General features: G+C 29.0%; 2 protein-coding genes across 2 annotated transcripts; one reads left to right on the plus strand and one right to left on the minus strand.

Moving 5' to 3' along the window:
• Positions 1-661: 661 nt before the first annotated feature.
• LOC101264200 (WAT1-related protein At5g64700) lies at positions 662-6,783 on the minus strand. The gene is made up of 7 exons (XM_069291391.1): positions 6,481-6,783; positions 5,688-5,750; positions 5,334-5,450; positions 3,581-3,827; positions 2,600-2,758; positions 1,555-1,706; positions 662-1,144 (listed from the first exon to the last, which is right to left on the minus strand). Exons 1-7 carry the CDS (start codon positions 6,654-6,656, stop codon positions 952-954), a joined length of 1,107 nt encoding a protein of 368 aa, XP_069147492.1. The 5' UTR covers positions 6,657-6,783; the 3' UTR covers positions 662-951.
• Positions 6,784-19,096: 12,313 nt separating this feature from the next.
• LOC101261569 (uncharacterized) lies at positions 19,097-25,069 on the plus strand. The gene is made up of 3 exons (XM_004250396.5): positions 19,097-19,618; positions 20,065-21,424; positions 23,731-25,069. Exons 1-3 carry the CDS (start codon positions 19,228-19,230, stop codon positions 24,875-24,877), a joined length of 2,898 nt encoding a protein of 965 aa, XP_004250444.1. The 5' UTR covers positions 19,097-19,227; the 3' UTR covers positions 24,878-25,069.
• The last annotated feature ends 250 nt before the right edge of the window (positions 25,070-25,319 follow it).

Below are 25,319 nucleotides of genomic sequence, written 5' to 3' on the forward strand. Positions count from 1 at the left end.
CTTATAAATAATTTGTGATAATAAAGAAATATGTGAATGATAGACAATTATTATTACCTATGGATGAAACTAAAATAAAATCTTAAATCGTTCTTTAATCTATTCAAATTATATATCTTTAAAATCTATAATAAGTTTATATTCCTCTTATAAATAATTTGTAATGAGAAAGAAATATTTGAATGATAGCAAAATATAATTATTTATGGTTGTAAAATATAAATTAATTAACTTTTATTATGTTAACAACTTTTAAGGGTATTTCAGACATTTTGATTTAAAAAACTGTTTATCAGCACTTATTTGTCAAACACATCAACAACTTTTTTTTTAACTTCAGCATTTTTATCCAAACGCATAACTGCTTATTTTAAAAATAAGTTTCAGCACTTTCAAAAGTACTTTTTTAAAACTTCTTTTATTAAGCCCATCCAAACGGGCCCTTAGTATGTCAAATTTTAAAAAAGGAGGAGGATGAGGAAGTGGAGGACGAAGAAGATACAAAAGCAGAGGGCTACGATGCCCTTTTTTGGACATGCTATTTTCGATAAAACCTCCAACTCAAATAAATCATATAAAATAATCAAACATATTAAATATTAGAGTCAAAGAAACCTAGCAAAAAATAAAAAAATAAAAAAAAGTAACAAGAGCAACAAAATAATAATAACACTAGATTACTACTAACCTTTATTAATAGTCACATTAATATAGCTAGTTCCCACATACAACATAAAACTCAATTAGTATCTGATCATGAATTATCCTAAACACTATGCTAATTGTTAACAATGAGATTGAAGCTCCTAAACCCCTCCTTGCCAAAAGGATTCTTTCTTGCGCGTGAGATACATACGATACGAATAATAATTATTTTATACGAACAAACAATAAATTATTTTAACCAGTGAACATACATTAATTATTATTTTTAATTTTTGAGACTTCTGATTAAGTTGGAGAACAAGCGTGTTGGATTCGAGCATTTGGTGTGGAGGATTGTTTCTCCAAGATTGATTCTTCCTTTGATCCATTCTCTGCCTTTTCAATATCTTCAATATTTGAAGTTTTCATAATTTGTTCTTTAGATTTTCCCCAAAGTACACAGTATAGACCACCAACCAACAATATCCCTCCTAAAATGCTGCAAGAAATGAAACATAAAAAAAAGTGCATCAATAACTAATTTTAGAGTACGTTTGAGTTAGCTGATCGTAAATAATTGATAAAGTATTAAAATTATATATGTTTGAATTAGCTAATCGTAAATAATTGATAGAGTGTGAAGTGTTGAAATCAATTTATAAATAAATTATTATGTGCATTCAATAAAGTGATGAAACTGGTAATAAATAGTTGACACGTTTGATTAAAAAAATGAGATAAGTTGTTCTTATAATAAAAAAAAAAGATAGAACAACAAATAAGTTTGAAATTTTTTTAAGTCGATTTGACTAGCTTATAAGCTTACTTATTACCGTTTTACAAAATTTGACCAACTTAATTTTTATATTAATATACATATATTCTAAAAAAAGAAAGTAAGAATATTACCTTCCCAAACTAATGATCTCTCCAAAAAACACAGCAGAAGAAGCAATTGTAAAAATTAAGGCCAAAGGTGTAGTCATAGCCATATAAACTGGGCCTTTCTTTTCAACAACCCAAGCTTGTAAATAAAATGTAACTCCAGTCACAATTATTCCCTGCCAAAAGAAATAAAATTAAGCAAATTTAATTTAAAAAATAATACCTATAAGAATTCTAACTAATTAAGACTACCATTAAAAAAAAAAAGTCATGGATGACAAAAGTATTATCTAAAGTGTTACAAGAAAATGACAATCTTTTGTGCTAAACAGCAAAGTATTGCTATCAAAGGTTCATTTTATTTTTCAAAATACTCCAAAGATATTATCCTCTATGTTCCAGTTTATATGACAAGTTTCATTTTTTTGTGATTTAAATTATATAAATTTTAATCAATAAAGTATATACTCTTTACGTACATTTAAGAAATGTCTTGTTTTTTCCTTTTAATATGTTTGAAAAAGAATAACTCTTTTTTAAAAAAGAATATATATTTTAATTTCAATTTTTCACGTGTTATGTTAACAACACAAGTTTAAAAGGTATTTTGATATAGCTTTAATTTAAAATTACAAAATTAAAAAATCTTCTTTATATTCTTAATTTCCGTATCAAATCAGATTGTCATTTTTTTAAAACGATGAAAGTATTTTTTTTTATTTTATCATATTGACATGGGAATAATCGTAATTTATAATATTTATGGTATAATTTTTTGTAAAATTAAGTTAATACAAATCGATTTAACTTTAATAATTAATCAAGTTAATTTCCGAAATACGATGAGTGTTACATTAAAATACCTCTTTCTTGTGATAATACAACATTGTCTAGTTAACATGCTAATAATGGGACTATCTTTTATTTCTTCCTCTTTATCTTTTTTAAAAACTTTTATACTTGCTTTGTATCCTTTCATTTATTATCACTTTTAATTATCTTTTAAAGTATGGAAAACATAAAATGATAAAGTTAGGCAAAAAAATAAAAATAATAATAATAGACTTACACAATAGGCAACAGAGAGGAGTCTAACATTCCATCCAAGTCTCCATTCAGAAGGATCTCTTGCTAAAGCTATGGCAAAAACAAATGATTGAATACTACTCATGAAGCATTGTAGAGTTGTACATAGTAGCTTTGATGGGTAACTCTTGAGAACTTGGTTCTACAAAAGAAACAATTCATTAACTATCAGTATTTCAGGTCGAAAAACTCTATAAGAGAGTGATGATTTTATCAATGATATCAGTATCATGAAAGTGACTCGACTTTATATAAACATATCATGAAAGTTACCAAAATATACTATTTCTTAAAAGCTAAAAAATCACTCAATTAGTTCTGCTTTATGTAATTCTATTTCCTTTTTAATTTGTTTCAAATTAAAAAAAAATTAGATCTTTTTCTAATATTGAAATAATTTAACGAAGTGATATTATGATATATTTAAATGATATAAGTAATATTATGATAAGAACACGAGCGGATATAGGATTTGAATGTTATAATATGTTTTGGACTCTAGGGCATGAACCTCGATCAAGTGTTAAGAACTAGGTTTGAATTTTTATTAATCAATTTCTTAGTAGATATATAGGATTTAGGCTAAAATTACTAGGTTATACCAGATACATAGGTTAAAGTCTACTTATGTATTATAGACAATTTTTTATATGGTACATTCTTTATCATAAAGTTAAAAGAAACAATATTCTTTTCTTTCAAATAGTATAAATACTATGTATACATGTTATTTCTATGTTCAATTACTACATTAAAAATAATTTTTAGCGATAAATAGCTTAATTGGCGCTAAATATATGTTTTTAGAGGCAATTAATGCTCTTTGTAAATGTCTCTAAAACCTATATATAGTTGCATTAGATTTAATAATAATAAACTTGTTGTTAATGTGTATATTTTTTATATCGTTATCGTAGTAAATGAATCACTACACATGAAATAAAATAATATAAACACAAGATACCTGCATGACAAGCCATGTAGCCCATAATGCATTAGCAAGCAACATAAGGAAGACACCTTTGATCCATGTATTGCCAGAAGCAGCACTGTTTTGCACTTGACCATGATAGCTAAATAGATGATGATGCATCAAAAGTTTCATTGTTGGACCCTTAAAAAATGCTATTGTTAATGCTCCTCCTGCACAAAACACTATCCCCATAACCTTTGCTATCCCTCCCCATGTCCTCATCTTCACACTCTCCATCCTGCGTTTTATATTTATGTTAATGTCATCGACCAAAAATATAACATTACTATACACAAAATTGATATGGATGGGCACCACTTGGATAAGAAACATATGTGAGTGGACTACTTTATTATTTCACTAAAACAAGGATGTACTATATAGTCTGTCTAGTTAAAGCAACAAAAAAGAAAGGCCGAAGTGAAAATTTTATTCCAACATGGTGTGAAATAGAGAATTCTTGCACAACCCCTCCATGCTACTTGTTGTTATTAGATTCTATTTGTGTGCCAAAAGTAGTCAAAATCTCCCATATAGAACCCCTCCACCCCATCTTTTTAAAGCCTATTTTGGGTAAGTGAGTTTACTTTCTCTTTGGCTAATTAGCTAAAAGGTCAAGTTTTGTTCAAAGATTCCCTACAATTAAATGTTTTCTCTTTACCTTATTATGCTCAACTTTTAGTACAAAATTCCAAATCTATATGATTAAAGATGGCCAGGTACAAAATGGGAGCTTCCATCCAAATAGGGAATTTGGGGAAATGGAGAGAAAAAGTAATGGAGAGGAGCCTCATCCAGTTAGAGGTAGTGGGGATTTAATTTAATATGAAATCTCACTTGTATAACTTATTTTTTCTGTTTTTACTAGAAAATCTCATTTTTCTCATTTTAAAGAAATTTATTTTTTTGAAGTAACTTTTTCAAAACCAATCGAACATATACCGAACACACCCTAAGAAACTTTAACTTTATTAAATTGAATACTTGTCATGACATTTTATGTGAGAGACATAATTCATGAAGTTATCAAATTGTACAATGTATCATACACCTTGAATAATGTAATATCTTTCCTTTTTTTTACTTTTATTATAACTTTTAAGATGACTTCATATCCATGTTATTCTTATACTTGTTTTTATATACATAATATAAATAAAAAAATCATGTTATTTTCTTCCTCTACTTAAAGGCAAGTAATAATTGTTATTAAGCCCAAATATTCTTGTTAAATCATACCTGAATTATTTGTTGTATGATGATCTAAAGATTGAAATAAATATAAGTAAACAAGCACAAAGAAAAAGTATAATGTCTCTCATCATCATCATTATTATTATTATTATTTCATATTGATTAGCATAAAATATACTTATCCTAGCTAACACTCCCTTTCTGCAAAGTATATTCTTGAAACCACTACTTAAATAGATTATATTACATATACACTATGTATTTAGTGTATACTGTCTTCCATTATATATATATATATATATATATATATATATATATATATATATATATATATATATTATACACAAACCTAACTTTATACTTTGATAAAATATATATGATACTTCCTTTTCTAATTTTATAAATTAATAAAATGCACCTTCCCACACATCTACTTGCACACAAAGAGGACACCTATTTTAGAAGAATATTTAGATTTTCAAATAGCCATTTTAATTTTAAGTTAAGTGAAAATCTGAGTGGATGATATTAAATAAAAAAAAATACATACCTTAGTAAAATTGCAAGGAGAAAAGTAGTAACTGGAAGGCTGTTAGTAGTTGCAGCAGCCAAAGTTGCTGAAGTGTATTTAAGTGCCACTCCATAAATATTCAAGCTCAATGTAACACTGATAAAATACCAATTTCATTATAACAAATAAAATTCCCAAATGCAAATTTGTATTCACTACAACAAATAAATGATTTTATAGTGATTATTTAGCAGTAGTAATAAATTAAATTTAAGTATTTATAACGAACATGCTATATAAATTAAATGTCATTAAAAACTTTAGCGACTCTGAGAGTCACTAAATATCTTAAAGGAAAATGCATTTGTAGAATAGAATTAACTCATAACTTACCCACATAGGGAGAGCATGAAAATCTTGAAGCAAATCAAGAATGAGATTGGTGGTGCTGTTTTCCTACAAACACAAAAATAATAGGTTAGTATTATTAAAACTGTGTAATCATCACGTTCAAAATATTAAACTGTTAATTAATTACGTTAGAAATTAACGTCTCTGATACCATATTAATTACATTGTGTAACCGTCTAATATAAAAATTTGAGTAAATACTCATATATAGTAAAAGAAAGATTAAAAAAATGGGTTAGTGGGATTATAGTCTATATTGCTCAACACTTTTAGATACAGTTTTATGCTTTCAATCCACAAAAGCTATGAACTTGAGAGACAAGTATGACAACATGATTGGACTTTAAAAATGGGTTAGTGGGATTATAGGTTCATATATGTTAGCTCAAAAACACTTCTAAATTATAATTGTGTGTGTTAAATCCTTCAAAAGCTATGAGCTTCAGACACACATACGACAACATGTTTGGACTTTAAAAATGGGTTAGTGGAGTGATAGGTTATATAGGTTGCTCGAATACTTTTAAAATATAATTTTGTGTGGTCAATCTTCCAAAAGCGACGAACTTCACGCACAAAGGTACGATAATATGTTTGGACTTTAAAAATGGATTAGTGGGATTAAAAGGCTATATATTTTGCTCCAACACTTTTAAGATACAGTTTTGTGTGTTCAATCCTCCGAAAGCTACGACCTTTCAGACAGATATACGACAACATATTTAAAGCGTTCGAACAACATATATACTAAATCAAAACAATTAAAATAATTTACCTTTCAAGAAACATGGCTATAGGTGCTAAGAAGACAGCAGCAGCAGCTTGTCTATAGAATACAAACACAAAAGGGTTCATTCCAACATCAAAGGCAACTTTTGAAAGCAAGAACATCCCAGTATATATGGCTTGTATTATTACAATTGCTACACATGTTTTCTTCTTTACATCCATTTTGTCACTCTTTTCTTTTTATTTATGTGATTTTTTTTGAGAGAGAGGTTACACCTTTGGTTGTCTACTATTAATTAATCAACTCAAAGAACTACAAAAGATTGGGAGGAAGAAGTGGGATTTATATAGGAGAATTTGGAAAACACAAACTACAATATAATATGACTATTGATAGTGATGTATAAGTTGCTTTTCAATTGGACCATAAGGGACCAACAACAATAAAAAGTTTCTAAAGTAGAACTATTTAGGGATGCTTCCTTTTTTTTAAAAAAAAATTATTTTATGAAAAGAAACATAGGTTTTTTTTTTTCAATTAGATAATGGACCCTTAACTAATTACTATAGTACTTAATTAGAAAACACTAAACAACTTTCTAGATTGGGCCTTTCAAGGATCATGTATGAATCTAGCAATAGTTTTATATAATAATCTTGGCAAAGATTAAAAAAAACGAGTGAAAGATCCTTTTAATAATTATAATTATTTGTCCCCCCTCTCTTTTGTTCCATAAGCTACTAAATTTCCACCAAAAAATGTTACGAATAATTATTTTCACATATATTTTGATTGAATTAGTAAGAAATGAAAAAATAATGGTGATTTTATGTGGAAAAATTAGGAAATTTTCATAATTTAAAAGAGAATTTGTTTTTTTATCGATGTATTATTCAGTGAGTAAGTTTGATGAGAATTGAGTGGATAAATCATGTGTTATAAAAACCATTCACGTCCAAACCTAACTAGAACGTGAATCGAGAGCTCAAACTGAAAATGTACTTAGCTCTAATATTATGAAAAAATAGACACCTAAACCTAACTCAACATCATAAGTTAGTTTATGAAGGAGAATCATTCAAGTTCATATTATAGCAGACCACCAATAAATTTTTTTGTCAATGTAAACCCGATTGTGTTCGGACCTAACTGGAGTGTGGATTCAGAGCTGAAATTTGAAATGAACCTTAATTGGATATTGTGAAAAAATATGACGCATGAATCTAACTCAACATGTAAAGCTAGCTTATGAAAATTAAATTGTCTAAGTCTGTATAAGCAATCATTTTCCGAGCTAATTACTATGGAACGGTAACCAACTTTGATAGAACAAACTTTGATAGAACAAACTTTTATAGAACAAACTTTGATAGAAGAAAAAGTAAACAGAAAGATGAAGAAGCAACTCTTTGCCGCTTCGAACGAATAGAAAAGATTAGGGTAAAAATAATGTCCAATAATTATACAATAAGAAGAAATTAAAACAACAACAAAAAAAAGAAGTTAATATTGCAAATAGAAACATATAATCACCCCCGGCTAATTATTTATATAATTACAATTTGTAGTTACATGTTAGAAGGATGAGAGAGGCGAGTGAGATCTGGCCGGAGAAAGAAAAGAGAAACAAGAGAGATATAATTGATTTGTATATTTGATCGATAATTATATCACAAATATAATTAATTTGTACTAAAAAACTAACTACTAAAAAGAGGTGAGAGATGGGCGAAATCGGGAGAAAGGTGAATGAAATTTGGAAGAGAGTGGAAAGAACAATACAATTAATTTATATAAATGAGGATACAATTATATCGCGAATGCAATTGATTTGAATTAATGAATAACTAATATATTTAAACAGGCGATACAAATCAATTATATTAAGTATATTAACAAATATAATTTGAATCAACGATTACATCAATCATATATCACTGTGGTAATATTCGTAACAAATTATTTTATATTCATTTATTATCGTATATTTCAATGCTCTTGCATGCATAGGTGTAACATGACATGAAGTATCGAACAATATTCTATTCATAATCTCATAAATCTTTGAATGATTTTTATAATTTTTCACTATTTCACATAATAAAAATAACTAATAATATATTTATTTATAATAGCACAAAATCTACTTTAGCTCAAAAATAGTATATATATATATATATATAATACTAAAACATAAATAAATTTAATTTCTAAAAGTTTAAATTATTTTTCCCAACAAGATTACCATTCACTCGATTACACTTGTTTTTTTTTATATTATCACTTTACTTCTACATGAACTATTCTAATTTAAAGATGCTCCCTTTTGGTAAATTGGATTCCAAGGCAAAAATATTTTATTAGTAAAAACTTATGCAGTAACTACTTTATCAAATATATTATTATAAATTAATTACACACAATCTGAATAAAGTAAAGATCATCAAAATGCTTGATTCCCCTTTTATTTTGTGCTTACCTCCTTTCAACAAGCAATTGCACAAATAATTGGTTCCTTTTGATTATTTTATTGTTATGAAAAAATTAAAAAGATAAGAGAGGTCAATCAAGCATATATTTCTCTTCATGCGTTTTCATTTCAATAAAATTCTGTTACGGGAATTTCCTTTTTTGGTTTTAATCCACATTAGGTAAAATTAATTTTGTGTCCACATTGGGAATAGGTACTGGAGATAGTTATTTATCAAAAGTTAATTTGATTTATGTAATAGTTCTAGTATATATGTTTTGTTCGACTAATTAAAAGTTGTTTGAGTTATACGATATAATTGAAATGTTAGACTTGTAAATATTATATCGCAATAGACTTAAATCATCCTACAGAGAGCTAAATATTCATTTTGTTTTCAATCGTAATTTATAATATACTCATCGTATATCATATATAATATCATCCTTAATTAATCTTCTCTTTTCTGTTTGACTTTCTAGATTAGAGGTTTTTTGTATTTATAAGTCCAATAATTTTACATACAACTACAAACTAATTAATTGAGAGCTAAACTATAGTTATTCTATTTTTATTTTTTACAATAATGTGTGTCACAAAATATATTTATGTTTTATTTAATAGAAGGAGATGTATTTGGCCTAAAAGTTGCCTTCAATTTGAGAAAAAATTCGATTAAATTCTCATGGAATATTTTGTGTGCATGTATTTTACATATAAACTAACGTACCATATTTTATGTTTGACTATTTTTCTCTCGTGAAATAATTTTTTTGCAAAAATAAAAATAAATAATTGTCTCACAAGATTCGATTACTTTTACTCTATTATATTAAAAGTATATGTATTTATACTTGTGAATTTCATCTCATACGCTCCTTAATATAGTAAATGAATCTAAAAGGTTCTTTTCATTTTCTTCCTATGAACACCCCATTAACTCTTCACAATTGAATAATTCGCTTTCAAGTTCTTAATTCACCCACATCAAAATATAGTACTTTCTCATCTGCTTTTAAATATTTATTACGATTTCTATTTTGAGTGTTGATATTAAACAATATGCATTTTGATCGATACCTTTAAATGTTCTTTTTTATCACGAAATTGATTAGAGAAAAATTACAACATACCATACTTGGTGTAAAACTTTTTCATATCTAAATTTAACTTTTAAATACCAATTTAATTCAATTAGCTTTGACACTTCATTAAGTTAACTTTCGAGAATAGAAACATGATCATTAGTTTGAAACGAATGAAGTATTTAATTAATTAATTAATATATATATATATATATATATATATATATATATATATATATATATATATATATATATATATATATATATCAAAATTGTACTAACCACCTAACTATTCATTTTTCGGCAGTTTCCCGATTCGAATGAGCATCACTTCAAATTTTCGAATCACATAAAAATTCATTTTTCAATTAAATTTGTTTTTTTTTTTTCGAATGCTCTATAAGAATCCACCGGCTATAAAGATAACTCTCAACAACAAAAAATACTACGCTAGAATATTAACTACTAATTACTATTTCTTCTGGATTAATTAATTATGTTAGTTAATCATAGATTCTTATATTATTAGATTAGACGAGAATTAATAACATTAGATTCGTTGATCATAGATTATTTTAATTCCTTTTAGTTAATGGAAAATTATTGGTCGTGTAGATTCATAGATTAAGTTAATACAACAATGTTCTATAAATTATTTTTATTCCTATTTGTTAATAGAAAAATTATTGGTCAATGCAAATTCATAGATTAAATTAATACAACGATATTCCTTTTAAGGAATATAAGCAACTATATATAAATTGAAAGGCTAATCAACATTAATAAATGCATTTAGCAACATGATCAAAATGTTCGAGACCACCATTAGATGCAATCACATAAAAAGTTAATTATAAATTAAATATGACAATTATTTTTTACTTAACTAGATTCCTAGAAAAATAAAAAAAAATGTTTGACAAGGTTTTACTTTTACATTGAGCCAAATAATTGACAACTTATTATTTTTGCAAAGATTTAATAAGTTGCTAAGATCAAAATGTCCACAAACCCCCACCCACCCCACCCCAACACACACACAAAATAAAAAAAATTGAGTCCATTTGAGTAGAAAACTTTGGCAAATTTAGTTATGTCCATTCAATCTCATTGTTGTCTTGTCTCTATTACATATCAATCACTCGATCCATCAAATATTGAATGGATTTGCTTGGTCACATAACTTAGGTCTGATTTTGATATCGATGTCTCAGTTTAATTGTTTCCATTACCTATTCATATGCCAACTTTTGCAAATAATTAAATTTCTCTACTTTATTTTTTCATCTAACTAATTTCTAATCCAACGGTAAAGGGGTATACATAGGATCGAAATTCAAAAGGACTTTCTCTAGAATGAGACATTCTTGACTCATTTTAGAGAATACCAAATATTCTCTTATCTCCAATTTATATAACTTAGTTTGACTTAGAACAGAGTATAAGCAAAAAAAAAGACTTTTAAAATTTGTGGTCTAAATAAATTATAAGATTTGTGTGACAAGAAATCATTTCATTAAGGGTAAATTGAGAATTTTAAAATTGAATCGCGGTACTACATATAGAAATGTGTAATAAACTGACTAAAAAATAAAAAGAAGTCATATACATTAAGATTGAGACATAGGGAGTAAAACTACCAATCACCAAGGAATGTAATGGGATGAATAAAAAATTTCTCCCTTAATTAATCGGAATATATTAAGCTCGAGTCTTAAGAATAATAAAAAACCTTGGTAGAGAACTTTTCCTCTTTAATGAATCTTACGTAAAAAGAAAATAAAAAAAAAACTATCAAAAACAATGGAATCCTGCACATTTAACTAAAAAGCTTAACGATAGAGCTTTTCAAGACTTTTTAATTTGCCCTATGTACACAATCAATATCAGGATAATTGACAGTGAATATCGAACACTAAATATTTAAATAAAAAACAAAAGAATAAAGATGTGAATCGTCCAATTCCAAGTAGTTTCATAGTCTAAACAACACGATGAAAAAAAAAAGATAACAATTGATATATCAAGAAAAATAAAGGTTGTGGTCCAATGCTACTATACATAAATCTACTGAAATACACATATGCATTTTACCATATATTAAAGGGGACAAAACATGGAATTGTCACATAGTTTTAAAAGTAATGAATTTAGACACAAATTAAGTTTCTTGATAATAACTTAGTTATAGGGAAATTAGATTCCAATTTGAAGTTCATGATCTTTTTAGAGCCGACTTTTAAGCCAAATTAACAAAACGTGCTTAAAAAGTCACATGACTATAAGTTTATGATAACTGCTTGTCCTACTAAACTTTATGTTACAATAATATGGGTGAGATATCGTAAAGGTGGGTGAGTTAGTACAATGTATATGTGATAAATGAATTTTTAATCAATTTTTTTTCAATGCTTTTTAAGTCGAATTTGTCATACTAGTCTTGCTTGTCTAGTGTAGTTAACATTACCCGTGTAATTTGTGAAGTATTGTACAAGAATGAATTCACCCTATGTGCAATCAATGACTACGAGTATTCCTCCGTTTGTTTTAGAATGGAATAATCATAATATAATGTGTGTGTGAGCGAGATATTTTATAAAACATCAACTCAAAAGTTAAAATTTAGTGCACATGCACGTATATGTAGTCGAATGTTTTTTTTTAAAAGGATAATAAAAGTATTAATGTGTGTGAGAAAGATATTTAATAAAAACTTAGTACAGAAGTTAAAAATTGATGCGCACACATATATACGCAATCAACAAGTAATAAGGTGATAAAAATTGAATATTGACAACTTAATTGATCACCAAATTGAAGAAATTCAAAAAAAAATAATTGAATTATCTAGCGGATTTTCCCCAAAATTAGAATTAACAAGAATATTAATACTTATTGTAAAAGTGGATAAGCAAGACAATTAGGTGTATTCATGTCCTAGTCATGACATGATCCATTCCCTAATAGTACATATGTTCAAAACTTACATTGCAATCAAAATTTTCATTTTTGTATTAATTCAAAATTCATAAATAGTATTCAATTGGACAACATTTATAGAATAACATAACCCTAGAATTAAGAAAACTAGCAACACATGCATAATCATAATAACAGCAATAATAAAAGTATTAAAAATCGTTAAATTACAAGTAAATGATGAAAGAAAGAAAACTTCAATATACCTCTGTGCTTCCAAGATGCTCCAATCGTATGTATACACTACAACAAAAGAGATATTTCATAGTAATAGATTTTTCTTGCAAAATATTTAGCGGCAAACGAATTAAAATTATTGTATTCAAAATCGCTAAGATGTTTAATGATTTTTATTTATATTCTTGCTAAGTATAATAATAATTACCACAAATTCTTTATTATTGTAGACTTGTAGTGTATATAGATATTTTCGAACAAAATTACTTTCTCCTCTCAAATTAAATGCTTGTATGATATTAGATGATATTAAAACTTATTTACTCGAGCTCCATATACTTGATATTGTAAGAATTTCTTAAATTACTAATGTGTAGTATTATTAGTTAAATTCTATCGATCGTATAATAAATTATTTCGAGCTTCAACAATGATTGGACGATAAAAGGGACTTGGCTAAAAATAAAAACAAAGCACATATAATTGAAACTTTAAATTTGCCGTCCAAATTAAATAATAGGTTATTGTAAAATAAAGGAGATGTTGATATATATAAATCACATTTTTTCCCCCTTGAAATGTCCTCATCAATAAAAATATTAACCCCCCAAAATCAACTTTAATTTATCTCCCTACCCACAAAGAGAAAGAAAAAAAAAGATCTCTCTCCCCCTCAAATGGTAGGGTTTAATTTTGAACCCTTAAACTTTATAAAATAAATTTATATTATCAATTTTAATAAGTTTATTCTTTTAGCTTTTTGATTTTTGAGGTGCAATGTTGTTAATAACTTTTCTTTTAGTACACTTATCAATTATTTTATTAATTAGATTTTAGTTCATAATAGAGTTGATCCATTTAATCTTTGTTGAGATTGTAATCATTAATAACTCTTTTTTTTCATATAAAGATAATATTTTTATTTCTATAAATAGTAGTACATAATTACTATTTTTATGAGCCCTCTAACTTGGAGCCTAAGGCGTATCTTGCCCTTTTGTTTAACTTTTTTTAGTACATTTATCGATTATTTTAGTAATTAAATTTCAATCGATAATAAAGTTAATTCATTTAATCTTTGTTGAGATAGTAATAACTAACAACTCGCTTTTTATATAAAAATAATATTTTTATTTCTATAAATTATTACTACTTAATTACTATTTTTATGAGCCTCGAACATAGAGCCTACGACGTCTTGCCCTTTAAGCCGCCCCTGGATTGGGGGCGACGTCTTAGAATGTTCGAGCATGCACGATTCAAAATGCCGTCCATGCATGACATATGAAATCTATGTCAAGATCTTTTTGGGGGAAAAAAGGTAAAACTTTGATCACCATGAAAGAAGCTTCATGCTTTGGTTAAATTGACAAACACATTTAAACTTAGCTGAAAAGGAAAAGCAATCACTTCTTTTTCTCTTGCATGTGAGGAATTCTTCATGTCCACTTAAACAAGAAAAGTTGATTCAATTAATGTTTCTTCTTGTGGTATTTAGAAAGTTGCACTTTTAATCCCTCCTTTGTTGTTTTGGCTTGTTTAAGTCCATTTGTAAGTGAGTTGTTAAAAGGTTTTTCTTTTTTTTCTAATCAAGCTTATATATAAGTGGTGATTGTTCATTCTACCATGAGCTTTGCTTAAATCTCACTCGGGACCAATATGGATTGTGGTGTAGTGGTGAGACTATTCATCTTTAATTAAAGGTCTCGAGATCGAGTTTTGCGTATGGAGAAAATTCCTTCCCTTAAATAAACCCTGATCCAATGTGCGATCCAAATTTAACCAAGACTTCAATACAGGCTACAAACGTGTATATATGTAAGGCTCATGTTACATTCATCAAAGAAGTTTTAATCATATCTTAAGATTATATACATATGTATTATTGTATTTATATTTGCATGAAGATGGATATTCAATCACACATGTGGATATAAAAGAAGAAGAACATATTAGGTGTTTTATGAAAACGAAGGTGGTTTCTTTGTTACATCAATTCTAAAGGAACTTTTGTTAGATGAAATAAGATGGAATATTTTAAAATTATATTCGAAATAGATAAATTTTTTATATTTACTAAATGCAGTACAAATTTTATTACACTTTTAACTTTAGTATTAATTTCATTTGAAACAAGAATAAAGACAATTAATGTCTTATAAAGTTGGAACGGTAATAATTTTTTATTTTTTGAAATTTATGGAATTGGAGTATTTTTATTTTTTATTTTTTGTTATACTTTCTGCAAAAAAACTATTTAAAATGATATTTATGTTTCAATATATTGAAGTACAATTTCAAAAGGAAAAAGTAAGTTAAAAGCATTTGATAATAAATTAATCAAATGGCAAAAACTGATTTCAAATAAAGTCAATAATTATTACTATTAATTTTTTTTTGAATAAATAATGGATAAACGTAATGAATTTCACGTGAAAATTAAAAATAGAATAAACTTATCAATCAAAGCTTCTTTATTTAAAAGGTAAAATTAGATCACAATTCACATGTTTATTCTCGTACAGTGTCTTTCAATGATACTGGTTGAGTTTGTCATATTACAATGTCCCAACATTAATTTAAATATATATTTTTTTAATATAAAATATGTTGTTTAATTTAATATTATTTTATATTTACGCTCTTTAATTTGAATGTATACAAAAAATATTTTAATTTGGGTGTATATAAGAGATATTTAAATTTATATAAAATTGAATTAGTAAACACATGAGCTTTATATAGCATAATATACTTGTAGAACACAAATTTCATATAGGATGTTAATTAAGTAGAATCTGTGTTCAACTTTATATAAATTTAAATGTTTTTTTTTGCACTTCTAAAGTTAGAAGGCATAAATATAAAATTAAATTAAATTAAATAATATTTTAACATATTATAACTTTTTTTTATTGCATTTATACTTTTCCTCTTAATAGTTTCTCTGAGAGATGTATTTATTCTTTTACTCGCGGGATATAATTAATTAATATTAATAGGACATTCTATTTGAATATTTATAACCGACCACATATCATTATCTTCTTAACAAATAAATAAATAATGAAGGCATAAAGACATGTTGATATATTAATTAGTTCCTATACTAAAAAGTTCTAAATATACTTTTAAAAGTATACTAATATTTAATTTGGCCACCTATTTTTAGTGATTACGTCAAAGTTCAAACCAAGTGGAGAAATAACGAAAATTAGAAAATAATACAAATTCAACAGTAATAATATACATATTAATTTTTGAAAAGCACCATCGATTATGACGCAACCTATTTTTACTAATAATTTTTTTTTAATATAAGAAACATTTAAAAAAATTAATTTTAAAATTTAACCAAACAACTATTACTTAATTTCTTACGGATGAAATAGGGACAAAAAGTTAAATAAGATGATAATATTTAACTTTTATAGAATCTGCCTCCGTTTAATAACTCAACATATAATTAATATAAAGTTCTCTTTATTCTTTTTTAAAGCATTGGCATGTGTTTGAAACATTAAAATAATGTCATGATCGATTAAGTTTGAAGTTTATCTACATCAAGACTAATCCCCTATCTTTTTTAATCTCTAATAAGTTAATGTGGAATGTTTGGTAATTTTAGTAATCTAATAAATTATCGATATAAATATTTTATCAAATTATTTTTATTAAATAATGTCTTTAAAAATCATTTGGAAATAAGTATTAGGGTAAATGTTTGAAAAGATTATTGTCTTTTCTTGATTGGTCAAAAGTAACGAGTTAAAAAAAATGATAATCTATTTTAAAAATAAGTGATAAGTATAAATGAATAGTAAAATTAATTACTAATAATTGACTCCAAAATATATGAACGAAATAAAAACTTTTAATTTCAATCAAAACAACATATTATTTTTTAACGTCAATGGAATTTATTTCAACTTTTAAAAAATATGATATGACGTTTTTATTGTTTATTACTTGATAAAATTTACTTTTCCTTTTTGAAAAAAATTAAATAAATCTTACTTCGAAAAAAAGCCCCATAACTGATCGTTATCTATACAATTAAAAACTCTTTAAAACAAGAAAAAAGAGTTATCAAGTCAAAAGTAAATAGGGCATTCACCACATAATAGAGGTATAAAATATATTTTGAAAGTACTTTAAAGAACAAATTCATTATTATATTTATGTTGTTCATTTCTTTTCATTTAACCCGTGCCTTAAAAGCACTAATATCCGGTAAAAATTATCTGAATTATGTTAATTACGAATTAAAAAGTGAAATCAAGAATTTTAAGTTATATATATTGTTTTGCTATCATATTTTTGATAGATTATTTTTGTTATGTATGTTGGATAAAATTTTTAGTATAAATTTAAAATTTGAATCAAAATTATTGAATTTATCGATACTTCATCCGTGACGAATGTCACTTTTGCTTATTTTCTCTGCTATTGGGCCTTTCAAAGTTTTGATGGGCTTTCGTAAGGTGACAGTCCAGTTAGAGTCATTTATCAGGTATTTAATGGGCTTTGAAAAATATCACCCCACTATTATTCTATTCTCATAATTTTTTTTAATAAAGTAAAAATAATTATTGATTTTAATGATACTTTTTATTTGTTAATATATATATAACAATAGATAGCAATATTGTGATAAATATACAACATGTATTAAAAGTGACTTATATATGCAATATATTTGTATTATAATAATTTTAAACTATATTATGTTTGTTTGATAAGAAGTTGACGCATTATATTAAAATGTGTAATTGTGTTATTCACAATAAAACTTGTATTATGTGTGTTTTTATTAATTATTCTTTGTAATATGTGTAAAAAATATATTATAAATATATTAATAGTGATCAACGAAAATAATATATATTATTTTAAAAAATAATAAATATCTTCTTAATATAATATATTTATGTAAATTTTCCACATTTAAATGAGTTGAGTTTGTGACGTATTTATTAACTTGACTTAACGAGTAGAACATAAATTACTTATCAAAATTTTGTTTCAAAATAAGATGTTGAATTGGTCACATTTTCTTTTATGATTATGGATCCATTTTAGCATATTATAATTAATTTCACACTATCCTTGCCATTTTTGTTAGTAATAGATGTCATGTAATTCTATTTATTAAAATTTGCATACACGAAAAGAAATTGATCATCTAAATTAAGTAAGTCTCAATCTCTTTACTAACTATAAATACCGTAAAGTTCGAATTAAGGAATAACGACATTTCAAATAAATTATATCTTTTCTATTCTACACAGTCCATCTTCATTTTCAAATTCGTCGTTCCTAGCTCCGCCACTTTCCCTATCCCCTCCCTCCCCCGTTACTTATCCTTGCCCCCATCCCTATGCTTTAGGATACTCACCCCATACAAGTGAATTAAGGGGTTCGAAGTTATCTCAACATCAAAAGATATTTCATTGAGTATGATACTAAAAGTTTTAAAAAAATAATAGTAATTTAAATTATAAGTTCTTGAACTCGTTACATCAATATTTTTTGGTCTAAAATCTCAACCCAACTCCTTCGAATAATAAAATAATTTGAAAGCGGGCATATGTATAATCATCTTGATTTATTCATTCTACTTTCATTTTTAGTCCATTTCAACTAGAAGAGCTCTTTCCTTTTAATAATTTTTTAATTTCAACTTTTTATACGACATCTTTAAAAATAAAAAAAATACAAGATTTTTTAATACATTTTAAATGTTTTTAGCGTAATACCGCAAAATCAAAGAGACTCCTTAATTTTCTTAAACTTCATATCAAATCAAATTAATCAAAATTACACTGATGAAGTAATATTTTCCGTTCACCTACCAAATACGAATAAATAGATAAATAAAAATCATACTTATATCACGTGATGTGCACGTGTAGAGATTTTTGAAGGGTTTTAGCTCTTTCTTCTTCACCAGAAACCCTTTTAGTACTTTAAAAATCGACTTTCAAAACTTTCCAGTTTTCTCCCATGGCAGCATCAATCTGATATGAACATCATCAATTTCCTCTCCAAACCCTAACCCTATTTCCCAAAATCTTCACCATGAAACCCCTTTTTCCGAGACCCATTTTTACAATCTCTCTCTTCAGTAACACGGGTACTACTACTACTATTGCAAACCCAAGAACCTGCTTTCAAATCGCTCATTTCAGTACTAATTTTCAAAATCAAGGTCAATCTTCATACCCATCTCGGCGTCATGAAGAGGAGAGCCGTAATGTGAAGGTATCAGTGTGGTGGGATTTCGAAAATTGCTCTCCTCCAGCTGGTGTTAATGTTTTTAAGATTGCACAGAGTATTACTGCGGCTATTAGGGCAAATGGGATTAAGGGTCCTATAAATATTACTGCTTTTGGTGATGTATTGCAGCTGTCTAGGATGAATCAGGAAGCACTTTCTTCTACTGGGATTAGTCTTGCTCATGTTCCTAATGGTAATAAAGTTCTCATTTTTATGGTTATTTAATTACCATTTTCATTTTTCTAAGATGTGTTTTAGTAGTTAGTTTAAGTTCCCTACTTAACTCAATTCAGTGGGTACTCTTAACTGAGATGACTTACATAATTGTATCAATAATCTTCGCTGAGTTTAACAGATTCAGTTCCTTACCAAATATTGGTATTTAAGAAAAAGGGGTTAGAGGATTTTATGTGGCTGATGCTTGTTTTGTGTAATAGTTATGTTCTTGTTATCGTTAGCCCCCATATAATTTTAACTACTTCTGTATTTGAATTTTTAAATTCATATGTTGTGCTCAAAATGTAAACTAAAAGGATTTCTAAAACGAGACAGTTGTTAGGCTCGCGAGTAGCATGTTATTTAATCATCATTTCCTTGGTCGCGACTGTTTTACTGATCATTTTGTTATGTTAATCTCAGGTGGAAAGAACAGTGCTGACAGGTCTCTCCTTGTTGATCTGATGTATTGGGTTTCTCAAAATCCTCCTCCAGCACACCTTTTATTGATTTCAGGTGACAGGGATTTTGCTGGAATACTACACAGGCTGAGAATGAACAACTACAACATTCTTCTAGCTAGTCCAGAAAATACTCCTAGCGTTCTTTATAGTGCAGCTAGTATCATGTGGCAATGGAATGCGTTACTGAAGGGTGAAAACCTTGTAGGAAAGCATTTTAACCAGCCACCAGATGGTCCCTATGGTTCTTGGTATGGGCATTACAAAGCACCTCTTGATGACCCTTTTGCAGTTACTAAACAAACCACAAATCTTCGTTCTGAGGAAGTTTCCGAAACTGTTTCAGAGCAGAAATGTCGGCCCATTCCAAAGTCAATAGTGAGGCATATCCGCAATATTTTAAATTCTTACCCAAAAGGAGTTAATATTACGGAACTTCGCGCAGAATTAGCAAGAAGCAATTTGAATATAGACAAAGACTTGTATGGATATAAGAAGTTCTCTCGTTTTCTTTTGGCCATGCCAAATATTTCAAAACTCCAGTTCGTAAGTGATGGGAAATATTTGGTACGGACCACCAACCCTAAAGTTCCTGAACAGGGTGACAATTCAAGCATAAGTGTAGAGCCTGAACCTAATGGAGAGGCAGAATTTGCTGTTAATCCTATATTGAATGGTGAGACAGGCAGTTGTATGGAGGGCAAGAATGTACCTCAATCCCCTGACCGAAAAGTGAAAACATCCCTAAGAAAATTGCAGGGACCCCAGAGAGCACAGGAGGCATGTACAGAAGTTCACCAGCCCCCACCTGAGAATGTGGTTGTTGAAGCAAGTGAGGGTCGATTGCAGGCTGCAGAGCAGCATGGTTCCGCACCTGAAACTGGTTTTTTTAAAAGGTTATGGAATAGGTGGTTCGGGAATAAGGAGACTGTTTCTGGGGAAATGATCTTAAATGTAAAGTCAAAAACTGCTTTGAAGGATGTAGAATTAAAGAGTCATTCTCAGCATTCAGAAGGCTCCCCTTCTTTTGCTTCTGGTAATAAAACCAGTTCCAAAGATTTATCCTCTATGCATTCTGAGGATACAACGGATAAGCATAACCAGCAGTCCAACCTTCTTAACAATATTAAGAGTTGGTGTAGATCTTGGAGAAGTTCCAATCTCTTGAAAGAAACAGGCTTAGAATCCGATGAAGAATTCAAGAAGACAGAACTTTGTCCTGAGGCAGAGGAATTATTTTCAAAGGAGTCCTTTTGGAGAGACCTGGGATCATTCTTAATTTCAAGCCATGGTTCAGTGCTTATCTTGCAATCAAGAACTAGGTACACCTTCTAACATGCTTTCTGCCTTCGTATTTATGGTCTATCTGGCTTCAATTTGCTTCATAATTCTGCTAGCTTTTCCCTTCTTTTCTTTGCCACAGTTAATGCCTCTGTTTGTCCGTGTCGACAACATTGAAGTTTGGTCCATTTGTGTTGGATACTATATTTTTTTCTTCTAATTAAATGTGATATATGGTCTTAAATGAGTTGTGATGAACACCTTGACATAGACGTTGGGGAAGTTTTCTTTCGTGTTCTTTTTTCTTGAGAAAAGGTAAAAGTTAATGTGTGTTTTTACTTTTACCTAGTATGGCCATGTGTTGAGTTGCATTTCCCTGCTTTCTTTCCTCTTTGAGATGTAGTAATATATTGGTAATCAATAATTTTTGTGGTCTCTCTGTATGTTCAGTTGCATTTCTCTCCATTTTTTCTAGGGAAAATACATAAGTTGGCACCCTAAACTTGTCTGGAGAAGTCATGCTACACACTTTAACTTGACAGGCGCCCTCCTATTCTTGTCCAAAGTGGAAACTGTATACCCTTAGAGGCGGCGTGACAAAGAAATTGAGTTCACCTTCTTAAAATGCACGAAAAGTAGAGAAACTGTTGGAAGCACTCTATGTACGGTTGCCAATTTTCTCATTGGATGTTACACGCAAACGCTCAATTATTGTGTTTAGTCTAATCCTAAATTTCTACATTGTCTTTTTCTTTTCTTTTCTTTTTTTCACTTATGCTTTTTCCTTTTCTTCCCATCGTTTCTTCTATTTCCACCATAACGACTGGGGTACCTCCTTGTTACCTTCCAGACCTCCTCATCACCTTCTTCGTCAGTTTCACTCCTCCACTCTACCAATACTGACCATTGAACTGACAACAAAATACCATTTTTATTTGTCCGTTCATAATGAATGATCATTTAGATAATTTATTTGTTTCAATGTGTTCTTTTTCTTTTACCTGGTGAAAATGTGGAGGCTAAAACTCAGGTGTTGTATTTTTTGAATAACCTTGGCCTTTGGGCGAGCTTGCATGCACTTCGACTAGTTCCATCCCATTACCTCCCACCAACAAGTACCAAGTGTATGGACTGATGGAAAGAGATCGCCTAGTAGTTTTGCCTCAGCTGGGAAATGAACTTGAGAGCTTATGGTTCTCAACCACTTCATTGACCACTAGGCTACACCCAGTTGTTGGATATTATTATATACGTTGAGTGGTAGGTAGTTATGCAAGAAAATTAGTATAGCTAAAACAAAATCATCTTGCATATTAGGATGGGCATAATACATAGACGTTTCCTTTAATTTGACCTCAACAGGCATCTACGCCCTCCAACTTTTGGTGTGCACAAGTAGACACTTAAACTTGTATAAATTTAAGCAAGTAGACAGTCACGTCCTATGTGGCAATTCGTGTGAGATATACTTGAACTGATTTGTAGGATGTGTGTGTCTAGTTGCCCCTCTGCAAAGAAAAATTTTCTGTTTTCAACCCGTTCCACATAAAATATTTTAAATTTCTTTTTTTTGTTATAAGCTAATTAATCAGTGGTGTGTATATTACTAAATATATTATGCTACCATTCTCTCTCCCGAATATCTAGTTCTCTATCACAACAACCATAATTGAGCTTGAAGCTCGAGCTCAAGTTCAGAAAACAGTGTGAACTTTTTTTTTTTTAATGTAACTGAGAGTGCTACATATTATTGAGTGATTGCTAACCTTATTGGAGAAGTAGATGTAATACTTTAGTAGATAACAAGACAAATGATTTACTGAATATTAACCCGCCCCACACTCCCATAAAGTTGGACCCGCACCACCCCGCATAAGGCAAAATCCACATTGCCCCGTTGCCATCCCTAACCAGAAACTGAACTGTGTAGTCATTATGCTGATTTGGCATTAGTAACATAGAGTTATATGCTGGAAACCTAAAGTTGGATTAGCTATGCGAAATGTTTATCCTTAATTAAAAAATGTTGGCAAATCACCTCTCTGAACATTTTCCCCATGTATTTCATTTGTGATATTGATTTTACAGTGCCAAATATTCTACCCACTTCTTCTGTTTGCATTTGAAGTTGAGTGGTTTTGTTCAAATGTGTAGTATAATTTCCATCCATGTCTTGGATATTTCTAGATTCTAATGTTTTACCACCTTCCCACCAGAAAGTGGTTTCCTTGTGGGAATCAGCTTAGTTCCTTTTTATGCTTCGTCTCAAACAATATTTTTCTGAATTTGACACATTATATTTCTATAATGGATTCTGATCTTGTGCTACTGTTGTTTTTTTTTTCAGGGCCAAGATGGCACAGAATCTCCAACAAGAAGGTCCTTCGTTTCTGAATTCTCTTAGTGAAGGTGATGCTCTTCGTCTGGTAGACTTGCTAATCTCAGATAAGAAATGGGTGGATGAATGTCTTTCCCGAACCTTCCCTTACAAGCTCATTCAGCCAGCAGTCAAAGCTTCAATCAACAGTAATTCTTCCAATTCGAATGGGTTGAGTTCTGTGTTTAGGAATACGAGAGAATCTAATTTGAAGAGCTCACAAAAACTTGACGGTGAGAAAATACACCAAAATCCCCCTCACACGGGAGTTTCTCGACCGATCATTCAGGGCAGTTGTTCTGGTAAGTCTAGAAATGAGGTGCTTACTGACTGTCAAGAGCTGGTGGATGACATTGTAAAGCAATATCCAGAAGGATTCAACATGAATTCTTTCAGGTCTCTATTCCGTGAAAAGTATGGATATTTACTGGATGTAAATAAGCTTGGCTACACGAAGTTAAGTAATCTTCTTCAGATAATGCCTGGGATAAAAATAGAGTCTACTTACATTATTCCTTCTGCTAAAGTCCTGAAAAGTCCAGATCTAAAAACAGACGACCCGTCTGATCAAGAAAGTGATCTCAGTGTTACTGGAACTAATTTAGATAGTGAATCATCAAGTTTGCCTGGGAAAGATAACGAGTTTGATTCTCGATGGGAGGAACTAGGTCCAGTATCTAAGGCAGGCCCGTCCAATAATAGAATAAAACTGGGTTCTGATGGAGAAGCCAAAGATGAATCAAGTGAACTAACACATGGAAACTATGAAGCCCCATTGGATCGTGACTTGTCTGATTCCGATGAAGACACATCATCATCCACAAAACTGGACACTGGTAAGTCGAAAATGAGGGATGAAGATAGCTCATTGTTACAAATTCTTGATTCATGGTACGGTAGAAAGGATGTTGATGGGACGTTAGAATCTTCCATCGATGGTTCAAAATTAGATACATCAATATCAGTTGATCAAATGGAGAACTCTCCCTCTGGGAGAAAACAGAAGACTTATTCATTTGTGACTGACCAACCTGTGGACACTAAAGATAAGTTGATTGATGGTATATTGGGTAGCTTAAAGAAGTCAGGCGAGAAGTCGCCTGAGACGAGGGTGTAGCTCTGATGGTTGAGAAGAGAAGATCATTGATTTGGTTTGGCTTCTTTACATGAATTTATAGGATATGTAGTCAGCAAATAGAACACACATTACTCTAATATTTTGCTATTTATCTATGATATATGATTATAATAGGCTAGTGTATTAGAGAACTTTTTCAGAAGAGAAATTTATATTGTTTTCTACTCTTAATTTTATCTGTTTCGTTAGGCTTCTACAATGTTGATACCACTATTAGATTCACACATTTGCAAGTGCTGGAACTTTATGTTCCTATGACTATCTTTCGACTACTCAGCAGCCTATAACACAAGTCACTATTTTTATTGGGGCTAGAAAGTAAACCCCATAAATCAAAACGGTGAAAAATAAATAGAATTTGTTATCAAAATTGATTAATGGGGGTATTTTTGCGTGTAAGAAGATACTAATGAAGAAGGTA

Source organism: Solanum lycopersicum, chromosome 11 (genome assembly GCF_036512215.1).
Source record: "Solanum lycopersicum chromosome 11, SLM_r2.1".
Taxonomy (NCBI): Eukaryota; Viridiplantae; Streptophyta; class Magnoliopsida; order Solanales; family Solanaceae; genus Solanum; species Solanum lycopersicum.